Source organism: Protopterus annectens, chromosome 5.part1 (genome assembly GCF_019279795.1).
Source record: "Protopterus annectens isolate FY-2018-M chromosome 5.part1, PAN1.0, whole genome shotgun sequence".
Classification (NCBI taxonomy): Eukaryota; Metazoa; Chordata; order Ceratodontiformes; family Protopteridae; genus Protopterus; species Protopterus annectens.
In genome coordinates this window covers 522,592,024-522,608,370 of record NC_056736.1, presented here as the reverse complement: position 1 = coordinate 522,608,370, position 16,347 = coordinate 522,592,024, and the positions used below count along the sequence as shown (strand labels likewise).

At 42.9% G+C, this 16,347-nt stretch overlaps 1 protein-coding gene across 1 annotated transcript in view; it reads left to right on the top strand.

The window, feature by feature from the left end:
• Window positions 1-16,347, top strand: part of CFAP44 (cilia and flagella associated protein 44) — a 1,689,287-nt gene that overhangs the window by 995,075 nt on the left and 677,865 nt on the right. Inside the window, exon 22 of the mRNA XM_044073142.1 lies at window positions 5,557-5,705. Within this exon, the coding sequence (XP_043929077.1) occupies window positions 5,557-5,705 (149 nt within the window). The remainder of the gene's footprint in view (window positions 1-5,556; window positions 5,706-16,347) is intronic.

Sequence of the window (16,347 nt, the reverse complement as noted above, 5' to 3'; positions counted from 1 at the left end):
GTCCATTACAGATGGGCACTCTATCTGTGTTTATTGTCTTGGTGCTATTCACTTGCAAGAGTCCTGCAGTTTCTGTCATGTTTTTAGCCCTAGGGTACTGCAGGAACGTAAAAATAAACTGATTTTGAAGGGTCTGATCAAGCCCTCCTTTGAGGAGGCCTTGGAGTCGTCTCCGCCTTCTAGTACCAAGTCTAAGCCTCCTAAGGCCAAGAAAAGATCTCCGGCTCCATCTGCTTCTTCGGAGCCATCGGAGAAGGTTTGTAAATTGGATACTTCCTCCTCGGCTCCACTGTCCTCGGGGCCGAAGGAGAAGGTCTTGGAAATGGATGCTACATCCTCGGCTCCACTGTCTTTGGGGCCGAAGGAGAAGGACTTGGAAATGGATACTACTTCCTCGGCTCCATTGTCCTCAGGGCCACAGGAGGTATCTGTTGTACTGGAGTGAACCTCGGCTCCGATACTTTTGGAACCTCATCGGAGCAGTCACCCAGTGTCAGGCATGAGTCTCCAGTCGGGAGATCTAGATCTCCTTCTATTTCTTCCAAATCCTCTAGGCTGTCTGATTTGGATAGGGTGGTCCAGAGGCTCCTACAGTCGCCGGTGTTAGCAAAACTGTTTTAGGCTCTGACCCAGTCAGCTCCAGAGCCGGTTCCCATTCTTGTACCGATGATTCCTCCTCCGAACACCCATGTGTCGTCAGAGCTGGAATGCTCCGCGCCGAGTGATGTTCTGGTGTCGGCTCCGATACCCCAGGTGAGTCTATCGGAGCTGGTATCAGCTCCAACCAGGTCGGCACCGTCCTCTGGTTTCGGCACTCGGGTTTCCTCAGTCGGACCCAAGGGGGATACCTCAGGACTCCTGTCGGTTCCGAGCCTCCCTCTCGGTGCTTCGGCTTGGGGAATCTCGACTTCGGTCATGGTCTCAGAGACTGGTCGGTCCTCGGACTCAGGGGGACTGGCCTTCGAGGCCATGAGGAGCGCCCTGGCCAAGTCGTCAGGTACATCACCTGGATCGGTCACTCCGTCCCCTTACACTTCGGCTAGAGCCTCTGACGCCCCCCTCTCCATGGACGGCAGAGCCCGAAGGTCTGGGGATACCCCGTTGTGTGATCCCCTACTTTCTGAGAGCCCCTCAGAGTCTGTACCTGAGGAGCCTCCCAGTAAGAAGGCATGCAAGAGGAAGCACATCGACTCCCAGGACGAGTCACTCACTTCCGATACCGACCTCGAGGAATCAGAGGGGTCCCTCATGTCATCCTCCGATGATGTCTCTTTCTCAGACAAAATTTTGAGACAGAGAGGTGACTGGCCCTCCAAGACCCCCTCTGAGGAGGAGTCGGTAATCCTCAAAGCCTTCAGAGCTCAACCCTCCACCTCCTGGGTGTCTCCACCCTTCGACGAACTCCTGGACTTGATTTGTCGAAGGGTGTGGGAGAACCCTGATTCCGTGGAACCGGTGCCCAGACGTCCAAACAAGTTCCTGTCTGCTCCCCCGGGCAAAGAGTTCCTTACCAAAGGGGTTTTGGTAGATGCCTTGGTGGTGGTGGCAGTAGCAGGAAGTTGCAGAGGCTTCTTTTCAGTCCCCCCTCCTAACAAGGAGTCCAGGAGTATGGACCGGTATGGGAAGCGTACCCTGTCTTCGGCGACCTTTACCTTATGGTCATTGAATTACCTCTGTTATTTCACTCGGCTCCAAAGAGATCTCCTGAAGGAGCTAGGAGATACTCTGATGGGTAACATGCCTGAGACGGTAGCGCAGACTGTTAACGCCCAGTTGTCTACCCTAGGGTCCATTGTCAACTCGTCTATGAGGCTTATATCTTATGCAGCCGAAGGGGCGAGTAGGGCAGCTAGCTCAGGCGTAGCTCTCAGAAGGCAAGCCTGGATGCGCCTGTGTCATTTTGCGGAGGCCTTTAAGTCTTCCTTCACTGACGCCCCCTTTGATGGGTCCTCTCTCTTCGACCCAAAGTGAAAGACACCCTCACCGGATGTGAACAGGAGGGAAAGATCCTATCTGCCGTAGGGGCCCATTTTTCTCTCCCTTCTAGGCCTTATCCCAAGGCTCAGAGAGGAGGGAAGATGTGGTTCAAAAAGTCTCAGAGGTCCTTTCCCGCAGCTCAAGGTGAGTCCCCCTCCAGAGGCAGAGGGGGGGAATTATTCTGGAAGAAGCCATCCTAGAGGCAGAGGAGGGCCCCGCAACTCGGGAGACTGTGATTCCTTTCATGTTTTTTCCTTCCAGCATTCCTGAGGTGTTGCCCGACTGTGCTATTCCGAAGCCAGTCGGGGGCCGAATTTTGTTGCATCCGGAAGCCTGGGAAAGCATCACCCAGGATCGTTGGGTGCTCCGAATAGTTACCGGAGGTTACACTATTCCCTTTGCGTTGACACCCCCTCCAGTCAGAAGGATCCCGGACGTCCCACCCAGTGAACGGGATCAAGCAGCACTAGAAGTTGCAAAGCTGCTAGAAAAAGGAGTCATCCAACCAGTCCTCTAAGACCATGTCGGATCAGGAACTTACTCACGACTCTTTTTGGTGCAGAAAAGGACAGGGGACCTGAGACCCATTCTGGATCTCAGTCAATTGAATCACTACGTTCTGAAGTCCAAGTTCCGAATGGTCACACTTCAGTCCATTTTTCCACTGCTAGAGAAAGGAGTATGGATGTGCTCCATCGATCTCCAGGAAGCCTACTACCACATCAAAATGGAGAAGGCATCCAGGAGTCATTTACGCTTCCGGCTAGGAGCCAGTCACTTCCAGTTTTGTGCCCTGCCCTTTGGTCTCACCACAGCCCCCAGGGTGTTTACCAAGTGTTTGGCAGTGGTGACAGCTCACCTGAGACGTCTAGGATTCCAGGTGTTTCCGTATCTGGATGACTGGCTTCTCGCCACCAAAGTCTGCCTTGCAGCCCTCACAGCGTGTTGTTTTTATAGGCGCAGAGCTAGACTCTATTCAAATGCATGCCTTTCTGCCACAGGACAGGATAAGAGTGTTGCAGTCTCAGATCCACGTACTGTTGCCCCTCAGAAAAGTTCAGGCCAGGTTAGTTCTTCAGCTCTTGGGATCCATGGCCTCCACCATCATGCTGGTACCTCTGGCCAGGTTACACATGCAGATCCTACAGTGGCTCCTGTCGGTTCAGTGGTCCTTTCAAATGCTTCCTCTGTCCCACTTGATACTTCTCTTGGAGCGATGCAAACAGGACCTCCTCTGGTGGCTACGCTCCTCCAATCTGGACAGAGGAAGGAGCTTGGTTTCTATGTCTCCAGTGGTCACGGTGACCATGGACGCCTCCCAGATGGGGTGGGGGGGCATTATCTAGGCAGGACAGTCCAAGGTACCTGGCAAGATCACGAGGTACACTTGCACATCAATGTTCTGGAGATGAGAGCGGTGTTTCTGGCGTTGCGAGCACTCCAGGAACTCTCTACCTCTGGGAACGATTGCGATTCACTCGGACAACATGTCCGTAGTGTGGTGCCTGAACAAGCAGGGGGGAACCAAATCTCATCCCCTCTGCAGAGAGGCCATGTGAGTGTGGCAGTGGGCAGTGTCTTCCCAACAGTTTCTAGTGGCAATGCACATTCCGGGGAAGTCCAACGTGATAGCGGACAGGCTAAGTAGAGCTATTCTGATGCCTCACGAGTTGTCCCTGAACAACCGAGTGGTGGTTCAGATCTTCAAAAGGTAGGGTCAGCCTTGCTGCGATCTCTTCGTCAGCCCCCTCAATGCCAAATGCAGCAAGTACTTCACTCTGATCCCCCCAAAGGGGGAATCACCCAGGGATGCTCTAGCTCATGATTGGCCCCCCGGTCTGGTCTATGCTTTCTCTCCGTTTCCTCTGTTACCAAGAGTGATACAGAAAGCCATATCCTTGGGAAGCAGGATGATCCTTATTGCTCCACACTGGCCTCGACAAGTATGGTTCCCTTTTCTTCAACGGTACGCACTGGATGGTCCATGAACACTGGACCCAGTGCCAGACCTCCTGATTCACATGTCAGGACAACTTCATCCATCCCTGCGAACTCTCAGGTTGACAGCCTGGCTGCTACACTTCCGTCGCTAGTCAGGCGACATTCCTTTTCACTTGAAGTGGTGCACATCTTGTCTTCTTCTCATAAGTCTTCCACCAGGAAGATTTATTCCAGCAAATGGAGGAGATTCTCCATTTTGGCTCAGGCCCAAGGTTTGGACTCCTTCACAGCCCCTATTCCGTCAGTCTTAGATTTTTTAGCCATGTTGTTCCATCAAGGCTCCACGCCCACTACCATTAAAGTACAGTTGGCTGCAATTTCCAATTTTCACACATCTTATGAGCCCCCTCTTATGGGCCACAAACTCTGTAAAGCCTTTCTAAAAGGCGCTTGGTTACTTCGTCCCCTAGTTTCTGAACCTGTACTGCCATGGGACTTGAACCTTGTGCTACAAGCTATTACGTCACCACCCTTTGAACTGGCTGACACTTGCGACTTAAAATTCTTATCTTGGAAGACGGCTTTTCTGATAGCCATTACATCGGCCAGGAGGGTATCAGAACTTCAAGCCTTGTCCATTAAACCTCCATATTTGATCTTTCATAAGGACAGAGTTTCCCTGAGGCTTAACCCATCCTTCCTTCCGAAGGTGTCATCCACTGTCAATCTCCATCAATCTATTGAACTACCAGTGTTTTTTCCAAACTTTTCCAATAAAGCAGAGTTCAGGTTTCATCAGTTGGATGTGCACAGACAACTGAGATTTTATTTACATAAGACTAAGCATGTTAGGAAATCTGATCAACTGTTTGTGTCCTTTTCAGAGAACAGAGCAGGTTGTCCTATTTCCAAGTGCACAATTCATCTACTCATCAGCAGACAGAACTTTACCCTTTCCGTCAAGGCTCATTCTACCAGGGCTATGTCTACATCAGTAGCTTTCCATGCTAGGCTTTCCTTGGATGATATTTGTGCTGCGGCCACTTGGGCTTCTCCCAACACTTTTATTACTCATTACAAGCTGGACGTGGCTTCTAGGGGCTGGGCTTCCTTTGGTTCCATGGTTCTCAGGAGTATCTTCTTATGAGCCTCCCAGGATAGAGGTGCTGGGGACGCTGTCCCATGAGTAAGGAATGTAGGCGAGATAGGACCACATAACATCAGTTAGTTATGTACTCACCATAACGATCGATGTATGTGGTGCATCTCACCTACATTCCTATGTACCCTCCCACCTGCCCCTTCATAAAGGATTTGGAAGAATATTGGCTCTGTGGACCCTTCAAGGTCAGTGATTTGGTTCCCTTATCTGGCTGGAATTTCTTCCGGTGTTTATTGAGTATCGGTTATGAGTGTTATGATTATGATTGCAAACAAGATCTGGGGCTAGGGCGAGGTGCATCCTGGGATACCGGGTTAGCCCAGCCAATTAGAGACTTCGTGCTAGAGAAATTTGGCCGAGTCGGAGCCGATTCTTGGCTCCGAACCCTGTGAGTAAGGAATGTAGGCGAGATGGACCACATACATCGATCGTTATGGTGAGTACATAACTAACTGTTTCTTTTGTCCCATTTTTAGAGTGGTTATGACTCTGGCATGCTTTACCACTGTCAGTTTCCCCAACATAAGAATGCAAATGAAGACTTCTCCAAACAACATGATGAGCCATTTGCATTTGTGCCAGTTGAGAATGCTGATAATACCTCTGTAAGGAGTATCCATTTCAGGTAAAATGGTCTGCAATAATTTTACTGTGCTTGCAGAAAAGATGTGCCAATGACTCAGTATGAGTTTTCTGTGACTGTTCTTGCTGATAAATCAAAATGCTTACTATTCTAAACTTCTAATGTAAGCAGCTGTAAAAGTAATAATCTTGCTTATAAAGTAGAATTCAGTGGTGAATACAGTCTGCCAGGATACAGGTGCCTGCAGCTGCTCTCAAAAGTAGCTTAAGAAAGTCTCATTCCGGACTTCCAAAATGGTGCACATTGAGTAATAGCTTAATTTCAGCTCTCCCAGTGTGAAAACAGAAACTCAGAAGAGAGAGCCAGTAAACTTGTATTTTAGGGTAAATTTCAGTAACTGGCTGGTAAGTGCACTGCCTGGATGCCAACAAAAAATAAACTCTGAGAACCTGATAGAAAATCCATCAGAAAAGGTGAGGAATAAACACTGATTGGGAAGAATTTTTTCAGCTGCTCAGCAAAAAGCAGTGCAGGCTTCAGCTATGGGGAAAGATATAACTTACAGTAACCTAGAAGAAAAAAAAAGTCATGAAGTGGTAATGGACCTGGGATCACAGGCTGATTATGACCTTTACTTTGACCACCATCTGTCTACTGTTGTAAGGAAAGCTTTCCACGTAGCTCACTTGATTAGTAAAGGCATCACCTTGAGAGCAAAAGAAGTTATAACCCCCCTGTACTCGGCATTTATCCATCCCATAATCGAGTATAATGCCCCATTCAGTATGTACCATACTAAGCACCTGCAGCAATTGGAGAGACCTCAGAGATTTCTAACAAAGAAGATCAAGGGCCTCCAGCATGTGATTTACATGTACCAACCGAAGTTCCTGTCACTATACTCCGTACCATATAGACTTCTCAGGGGAGACTTATGCCCTGCCTACAGAGCATCCCAAGACCCAAACCTAATGAAATTACTGCATATCCATAAATCAAATGAGGCTAGAGCTACCCATTCCAGGGACTGTAATATGGCCTGTAACTTAAATAGGACATGTTGGAGATACAGATTATCTCCCAGCAACTGTCATGTCTTTGGACCAGGCTACCAATTCATGTGAAACAGAGCACCTCTGTGACACTGTTCAAGAGGAACCTGGACAAGTGGATGGGGGCACCATAGATTCTTACTGAAGATAGTACCCATAACCCTCCTGGACATGGGCAGTCATCGCTAAATGCAATATTGTGTATTGACTAGTAATTTTACGGTATTACATTGGGTTGAAATGGCTAAGATTAAAATTACCTCTGGGTTTATAGTCTAGTAATCTCCTATGGTCCTATGTACTCAGAGCTGATTAAAATAACAAAACACTGAAGAAGTATATCAACTCAAATAACGAATGACTGGAAAATGGGGGAAGCTTTAAAAAGATATTCAAATGAGGTGATAAAACTGCAAAAAAATCAGAGGTTGGATGAATATGAGACTAGTCAAGAAGAGATGTTTTAAAAACATGACAGAACAGGAAAATCTGAAAATAATGAACTTCTCTGGACTTTGTTAAACTTGTGGGGAACTTTAAAGCTTATACCCTGCATCACGTTGTTAATGTATCAGTTACCTGTAAACAAACAAATGTGGGATTACAAAGCAATAATTATATTTGTGAAACATAGCAGAACAAGAGGATCTGGAAATATTGGATTTTTGTGGACTATGGTAAATTTGTAGAGGATTTTAAAGCATATGCCCTACATTATTTATTTATTTGCAGTTTGTTTGCCAGGATAGTCCAATCGGGCCACAAGGAGCCCATTTTCAATGGAGTCCTGGGGAGAAAAGCTACAGAAAAATACAAATGCATAGTACACATTGCATATTTACATTACAGATTATCTCATAGGAATACAAAGTAAATATAATAAGAAGTGATTAACAATGATAGAATACATCAGTATAGTTTGTAAAACAGCAATAAAAAAAACATTTTTTTTTTTTACACAAAAGTAGCAGCATAGGATCACTGTTAAGTAGTTGGTCGAATAGTTCAATAGAGGTATGGAATTATAGGAGGCAGTGATGGTGTAATTAGTTCTAGGAGAGTATGAAGTGATATTAGAAGGATTAGGTAGGATGGGGAACAGGAGCACTTCCATTGTGAAGTTAGGTGTGAGTGCAGCAAGGTTTTAAATGAGGAGAAACTGCTGGTGATGTGGATAGTAAATGGTAGAGAATTCCAGAGGCATGCAAGAGAGAACGACATTATGTGATTCCCAGCTGGACGTGTAGGTTGGTGCAATTTAGTTTTTGGGAATTAGATCTTAGAAGTCGTTCTGGAATTAGATCTTAGAAGTCGCTCTGGTTCATACATTTCAAAGGTAGTGGCTAGGGAGGAACAAAGAGAGGGGTTGTAAATGAGTTTGTGTGCTTGGATGAGTTGGGTATAAGTGAGGAGGTTAGGTAGCTCAAGCCAGTTTAGTTGAAGAAACTCTCAAAACACAAATAAGCGAAAAGATAGCAGATACTGCCTAAAACAGAAATTTATTAAACATTAAAAATGGTAAAGCACTTTTGATCTACTCAATAGCAGACTTCATCAGAGCCAAGAAGAGAATTACAATGGTGAGAAAATGGCTCTGTGACCTGCTGCAAATTTTGATATCTTGTTATAGCAAGAAGAGAGTTTTGTTTTGAGGGAGGGCTGCAGGCTGGTGAGGATAGATGCACCATATGGGAGGGATGGGATTAGATAAGTATTGGCTAGTATGAACCTAGTGGAAGGAGAGATATAACGTTTGTGGCCTATGATGCATACTTGTTTTGTGTAATAATGCATTCTTCCTAGTAGGTTTTGGTAAATGCTACTAATAATTTCATTACAATCAGATTTTCTGACTTTAACATCAAGAAAGTCAATTTCTAAATCTGAGCTATTAAAAGTAAATCTTATAAACTCAGTAGTACTATGCAAATAATCTATAAAATTCTTAAGTTCATTGTCATTTCCGTTCCATAACATAAAAACCATCATCCTAGGCACATTCCTAGAAATACATTGAAAGGACAGGTATTTAGAGTGCTACGCCTACATAAGGACGATGATGCTAAAGCAGCCCTTGCAAATTTGAAGTCAGAGTTTTTAGATAGGGGCTATGTGAAGCATGGAAATTAAGAAATCACAGATGCAGACCTTATTTTACAACTATGACAGATAGAGAAGACAGAAATACTCATACTTCAGACACTAATCATTTTCAAGTAGTTTTTCAATATTCTAGCAATGTTAATGAATATATGAAGATTATAAAGAGAAATTGGCATTTACTTCAAGAATTACCAGAATTGACTAATATAATCAGTGAAACTCCATTATTTTCTTTCAGGAATAACAAGTCTTTAAAACAACATTTATGTTATAGAACAGAACCTAATAGATTTCATTTTTCTACACGTGTTGGTACTTTTCCATGCAGACCTTGTACTACATGTAAATATATTCATAGCAACAAGACATTTATTCATCCTTTACGTACATTTACTATAACCAGTTATAGCTATGCTGATTGTAGGACTACTAATGCTGTGTATTTTTGTTTCTGTCAAAAATGTTTTGCATATTATGTAGGAAAAACTAATAGGGTCCTGAAAGACAGGATGCTTGAGCATGTTAGAGGTATAAATAATTGCAATGAGACAAGTGCACTGGCAAATCATGTTAGAAAAACTGATTCGTCTCATACTTTTAAGTTTTTTGTTATTCAACATGTCCTCTCAAATATGCGGGGAGGTGACTTAGAAAATACTATAGAAAGCATGGAACAAAAATGGATTCTTAAGTTGAATGCTGAGGAATATCCTGGCTTGAATGGAGACAGTTCCTTAAAACCTTTTTTAAAAGCCAGACCATTGAAGCACTAGAATTATTATATTATTATATTTTTTTTAAGTATTTTAACTAAGTCTTTTATATATATTTATAGCAATGTTTTAACCATTTATCAGTATATTAATGCATATTTATTTATGTTTTTATGCATATTTACATTTACATATATTTAATGTTACACATTTATAAGCATTGGAACATGTGACTATTGGATTGTCAGCTGACTTTATTGCATCGTCTATATAAGCTTTGTTATGTTAAACTACTGTGTCTGATGAAGCAACAAGTGTAGTTGTAAAAGTGCTAACCATTTTTATTTTTTCTATTTTTGGTTTGAATAAACATATGTTTGTGTGCTAACTTGGTGCATTTTATTTTATTTTACGTATCTGTTTTATGCCCCTTGTTTTTACCCTGAGTCGTTCGTACTCTTTTTGTTTATATAAAAGATCAACCTGACAAACATTAGTGTATATATGTAACACAAAAGCTGGAACTAGACACTTAACAAAAAGCTGTTACACATAAAAGATGAGAATAATAACTTTTTAACATAACACTTTCTATATTATCTTTATATATAAATGGTTTCGCAAATATATACAAAGAATAGTGAACTATGTTAAAAATAATTTACTTCAGAAGACTGAAAAACCAAAAGATTGAATCCTACAAGACTGAAAATTCAAAATACTGACACTCAAAAGACTGAAAATTCAATACTGACTCTCAAAAGACTGAAAATTCAAAATACTGAATGATGGAATTTGCCCCTTCTCCACTGTTGTGCAATGTTGGTATTGGTATATATAGTTAGCAGGGGGGGAGGCACAGCCCCCCCAACATGAGGGTGCAGGGGAGCTTGCTCCCTGCATTAAAAATGTGTTCAGTATTTTGAAGATTCAGTCTTTTGGTTTGCCAGTCTTCTGAAGTAGATGTGTTACAAAAATAGATTGCAAATAGCTATACTATAGGAGACACTTTTGGAAAGAACTGAAAATATGAATTTGATAAATAAAGGTTTTCAGGATGGTTATTCAGTGGAATACACGGGAGAATGGAAAACAGGAGTACTTATATTAATTGTAAGAGGAGCTCCAATAGTGATAGAAGAGGATAAAAAAGATAATAATGGTAGATATTTTAGTATTAAGGGACTAGTAGCAAGGGAGGAAGACTACACAGGCATTCATTTATATTCCACCTAAAACTGCTATAATGGAGCTGAAAAAAATAAGCTTTCAGCAGGGAATATTATTTAAAGGTTAGGAATGGAATTTGATTTGCAGCAGTGAAGATGTATATGGGGGGCCAAGAAGGTAAACTATAACAAAGGAGAGTAGATTTTTGAAGAAATTTATGAAAATATTTGGCATTGAAAATGTGAATTCAGTAGCAGCAGTTTGAAGTGAATTTACATATTATTCCCCAAGATACAAAAACTAATCTAGACTAGACAGAGCATATATTTCACAGGAGCATGTGCATTTAATTGAAAGTTTTGATGTGCATCCAATAAATATTTCAGATCATGCACCAATAATAACTAAAATAAAAATGCAAGGTAGTGAAATAAAAATGAGACACTGGCACTTTCCCACCTATCTGTTGAAAAGAGAGGAATTAAAGGAATTGATAATGGAAATTATTCGGGGGGAGGTTATTAGAGAAGACAGAAATTTCTTTTGAAAATATAGTTAGGGAGTGAGATATAAGTAAAGTGGAGTTTAAAAATAGAGTGGACATAAAAGAAAGAGAGAGAGATATGTTTAAGAAGTTCATAGAATGATACTAGGCTATTGGCCCTGAGGCCCTTATAAACCTAGCCAAGAATTTCATCCATATTCCCACAAAGTCAGCACCTATTTTCCCTGTCCAGCAGGGACACAGGTGGGGTCCCAGGGGTATATTTTCTGTTTCCCATCCGGTCGTCCATATTTCTCTTAAAGAGGGCTAGTGAGGTTCTCTGCTTGACATGGGGAGAAAGTCTACTCCACAGATGGGGGAGTCATTGAGACACAAATCTATCCCGCCAACAAGTTCTATTAATGTCACAGATCGGGTTGAGACCTTGCATGTGGGCTGTGCAAGTGGAGTTTGACTTACGGATATGCAGCAACTCCATCAAGGCTGACTCTGAGATCACCTTGTATGCCAGACACAGATCACCTCTGAGCAGTCTGTAAGAGACTGAGTAGAGGGACAGGGGTTTTAGCCTATCTGTATAGGATAGGTGTTTGAGACCCTGGATTTTCCTGGTCAGGAACCTCTGTGGTCTCTCCAATTGCTGCATGTGCTTGGCAAGGTACATGCTGAAGGGGGCATTGTACTCAATAATGGGTCTAACAAGGCAGGAGTACAGAGATGTTATGACCTCCTTGTTCCTGGAAGAAATACCCTTACTTATGAAGTGGGCCATGTAGAAAGACTTCCGTACAACAGAGGCAACATTGTGGTCAAAAGTCAGGTTGCTATTAACCTGGGTGTCCAAGTCCCTCACTACTGATTGCATGCTTAGTACATTGTTATTAATGTGATAATTAGTGGGGACACCATTTTCTCCAAAGGGGATAATGATGCATTTCTTGGCATTCAGTTTGAGGCCATGCTTCTGGCACCAGTTATTAGTTTGGTTAAGACTCCCTAGGAGGTTGTTCACATCACTAGGGGAATTTATGACAGTGCCCATTTGCATTCATCTGCAAACTTGGTGATACAGACCACTGGTTTTGGCTTGCACCTCAGAGAAGTATATTCCAAACAGTAGAGGCCCCAAGACCAATCCTTGAGGTACGACACTTATTGCAGGTCTACTACTAGAGGTGGCTTCCCCTATTTTGACTGAGTGGGTTCTATCAGTGAGCCATTTAGCTACCCGCCTGGTAACATATGGGTTGATGCCTAGCTGGGAAAGTTTATCTATTATGCCTGAGTGGGGAATAGTGTCAAAAGCTTTGGCTAGGTCAAGGTAGGTGGTGTGCACTGTCTTGCCTTAATCCATGGCTTTGGTGACTGTTTTAAAGAAGGTGACCATGTTTAACAGGCATGATCTCCCTTTGACAAAACCAAACTGTGTGGGATCAAGCATTTGGAGGTTGCCAATGTCCTTGTTTACAAGGTCTATGATGATGCTTTCCATGGGCCTGCAGATCTGGCTAGTTAGGGTGATGGACCTATAATTGCCTGCGTCGATGGATGCTCCACTTTTGTGCAGAGGGATGACAGTGCCTATTCTCCATTCTACTGGGATGAAGCCAATCCACAGGCTTTGGTTGAATAGGGTGCCTAGTGTGCTGAGAGCTCTTGCCTGAGTTCATGTAAAACACAGCCAGGGATGTTCTTGGGTCCTATGGGGGCTGTATTTTTTACCTTTGAGAGGGTATTAATAACCTGCTCCCTGGTAATGAGGGGAGGGAGGCAGGTGCTGGGGATGTCCTGGTTTACTGACGGTGGTGCAGGGGGGGGGGTCACTGAAATTGTCTGCCAGCAGGTTGGCTATATCTATGGTGTTTGTGTATGTGATATTCTTGACCACCAATTCAGAGCAGATTTGAGAGTTACCTTTGAGATTGCAGCCATATGCAAAGAAGGCCTTTTCCTTAGTGGATGTGGCCAATCTCGACTCGAGGTTAGCAGTAGAATATTTTGTCAATGACTTTATTTGCTTGTTCAGACAAAGGAGAGATTGCTTCCAACTTGGCACCTACTCCTCCTTGGTACTGGACAGCTATTTTTCTTTCCTTCTATTATAGAGTCTGTTTATTGCTGCTGTCCACCAGACAGATTTACTCTTCTTTGAGGAAGATGATTTGGTCCTTTCAGGTATTGCTGACTCCACGAAGCTATATAGGTGCTCATATAGTTTTTTTGGTGTAGGCTTGGACATTAGTGCTTGATTCAACTGAAGTGATGGTGACTGTGAAGCTGCTTATACTTGCTCTCAGGAGGTTTTAGTCAGCTTTGGAAAAGTTGATTAAGTTTTTTTGTTCGGCCCTGGCAAGGTGGGGGGGGGGGGGTCAGGGGAGATGGTGACTTTGGAAGTGATTGCTTTATGGTTGGATCTTACCAAGTAGGATAACACTGTAGGGGTGCTACAGTGGCTACTCATGTTCATTAGTACCAGGTCCAGGATATTTTTACCTCTTGTCGGGAGGGTGACCTGCTGATCCAATGCATTGGCATTGATGAAGTCAAGGAATCTCTGGGTGTTCCTGTTTAAGATATAATAGGTCTTCCACTCTATGGTTGGGTAATTAAAGTCATCCAGGATCAGAGTAGAGGGTTGAAGCTTGATGGATTCAAGTAAGTCCAGATAGGTGGAGTGGGCCTCCTGAGTCATGGTTAGGGGTCTGTAGCTAGCTATGTTTTGAATAGGTATTTTGTCAATAGTTAACTGCACCTGGAGTGTCTGCTGTTCATCATAGTGTTTGACCAGCCTGGAGGAGTGCATGTTTTTGATAAATATTGAAACTCCACCTCCTTTTGTAGCCCTCTGTTTGGGGTCTGAAAGTATGGTAGGACAAGTAACCTGGTAAGGCTGAGGCGGTCTGCACAGCTTTGAACCAGGTTTCAGTGACTGCACAAATGTCAGCATCTTCCAGGGTGAGGATTGTTTGCAATGAGTGCAGTTTCATGTTAAGACTCCTTGCATTTAGCAGCATGACCTTTAAATTTCATTTAGAAAAAATTTTCATGTTGGTAATTTTGTCCTTATGACTTTGCCTAAAAAAAGCACTATGAGGGAGGCATGAGCCTTTGCCAGAAGCGTAAATCCCAAGAGAGACAGATGAAGGCCATCTCTAACAAAGCATCGTGGTCTGTCAGTCATGTCCTCCCAGGCTGTCAGGTACTGGAACCCCTTGGACACCAGAAACTAAGCCAGTTGTTAAAATCAGTCATTTTCTGTTTGTACTGAGGCATCATTCTGTGTGATGGCAGGATGCTGCTTAAAGCTAGGGACATACCTGCCTGAGACACAAATTCAGCAAGCTCAATCATGTCTGTCTTCATATAGTCCAGAGAGGTACGTCATTCAAACCAACATGGACTATGACAGAGTCATAACATTGAAAAATAAAAATTTGGCTCCAGATATGCACACCACCAGCTGCAAATAAAATATTTAATAGATGCAAATAGTATTTAGCGCTTTCATCTCATAACAAGTGAGACCTCATCAGAATACATATATATTTTATTTAATAACTACATATTTATGTTGTTAATATAAATATACATATATATTTTATTTAATAACAAAATATTGTGAGTGATTTTATTAAGAAATGTAATTATTTTTGGAATGGTGCCTTTAAAAATTGATAGCTTGTTGGCATGTGATAGTTATACTATTAATTGGTAGGGGTATTTAAATCTTTCATTTTTTTAAGTGAATATATTCTTTATTTTCACAGTTTTACAGAGTCACACATTACCTGTTGTTGGGAGAGCTGAGTGCGTGAGTGATGTGGTGGATTCTAGCACCTAACGAGCAGCTTACCATGACTTTCCCCTTGTCTAGCCTGGTGAGAGGCACATCTGTGTGTCTCATGACAGAGTCTCCTATGACTAGTATGTTGGGTTTGTGGCTGGGACTTAGAGGCTGTGAGACACAGGCATGCATACTACGTGTGCTGCTTGGTGTGGTGGGTTGTGATGTGCATGTGTGCTTTTGCCTCGGAGGTCTCTTTTGTTTAAGTATGTTTTTGTCCACATATGTAGGACTGTACTGTACAGGTGTGGGTGGTGTTAGAGGTGTGGTGCTTGTGCTGTTTGTGCAGACAACCTTCTCAATGCCAGATGTACTGGATTGTGATTGAGACAGCAAGGATTCTAGTTTCTTAATGTAATTGCATCTCTCACATATTGTGTTCCTAAGTGGTAGAAGAAGAGGGTGGTCCGTGTACATGCAACATTTGCCTGACTGTCTCAGGATGCCCATATCAGCAAGACTAGCAGGAGAAACTACAGGAAAATGTCTGTCCATAGTAGTCAGAATCTGTGGAAGAGAGGTAAAGGATGGTAGAGTGGGTACTATCAGAAAAGAGTACCTATAGGTGTGAGTAGGGCTGGATAAAATTACAGTACTTGAATCACCACTCCTCAGCCTGGTACAAACAAGCACAGCCCCCTGCAGATACAGGGTTTAAATACCAGAAAAGATGGAAGAATCTAGAAGCTCGAATTACTACCCAATCCTGCTAGCCCCTGCTCTTTCAACCAGTCACTCAAGGTCAACAAGAATTATTAAGAGGGACTGACAAAGGTTTAAGTATTGCCGAGTAGGGGGCATCTCACAGAATAAGACAAGGAGCAATTGCAGAATGCTAAACAGAATTAAGAGATTACCTCAATAATATCCATGAGTTTAGAAAAGTTGCTGTTAAGCAACTGTTTTTTTATAATAACTCCAGAAAACAACAACTTTTAGCACAGCAACTCATGCAACAGAAAGTAGAAAAGGTTGTTGCCAAGCTTAGGGAACCTATAACAAGGAAGATAACAAGAGATCCTGTAGAGGCACTAGAAGTATTTTGAAAATTTTATAAAAGTCTGTATAAAGCAAAGAAATATGGAAATCAAGAAAAGGAACAAATGGAAATGTTATGGAAGAGTTAAATACGCCAAGATTAGAGGCAGATGAGGCTCAGTTACTAACAGTATAGGAGGAGATGAGGTAAAAATGAAGATGTATAATCAATCCACAGGAAAATTCCAAGGAATAGATGGTATTCTTGTAGAAGTTTTGAAGCTAGGAGGAAAAAAGTGATAAAGATCTGGAAGATTTT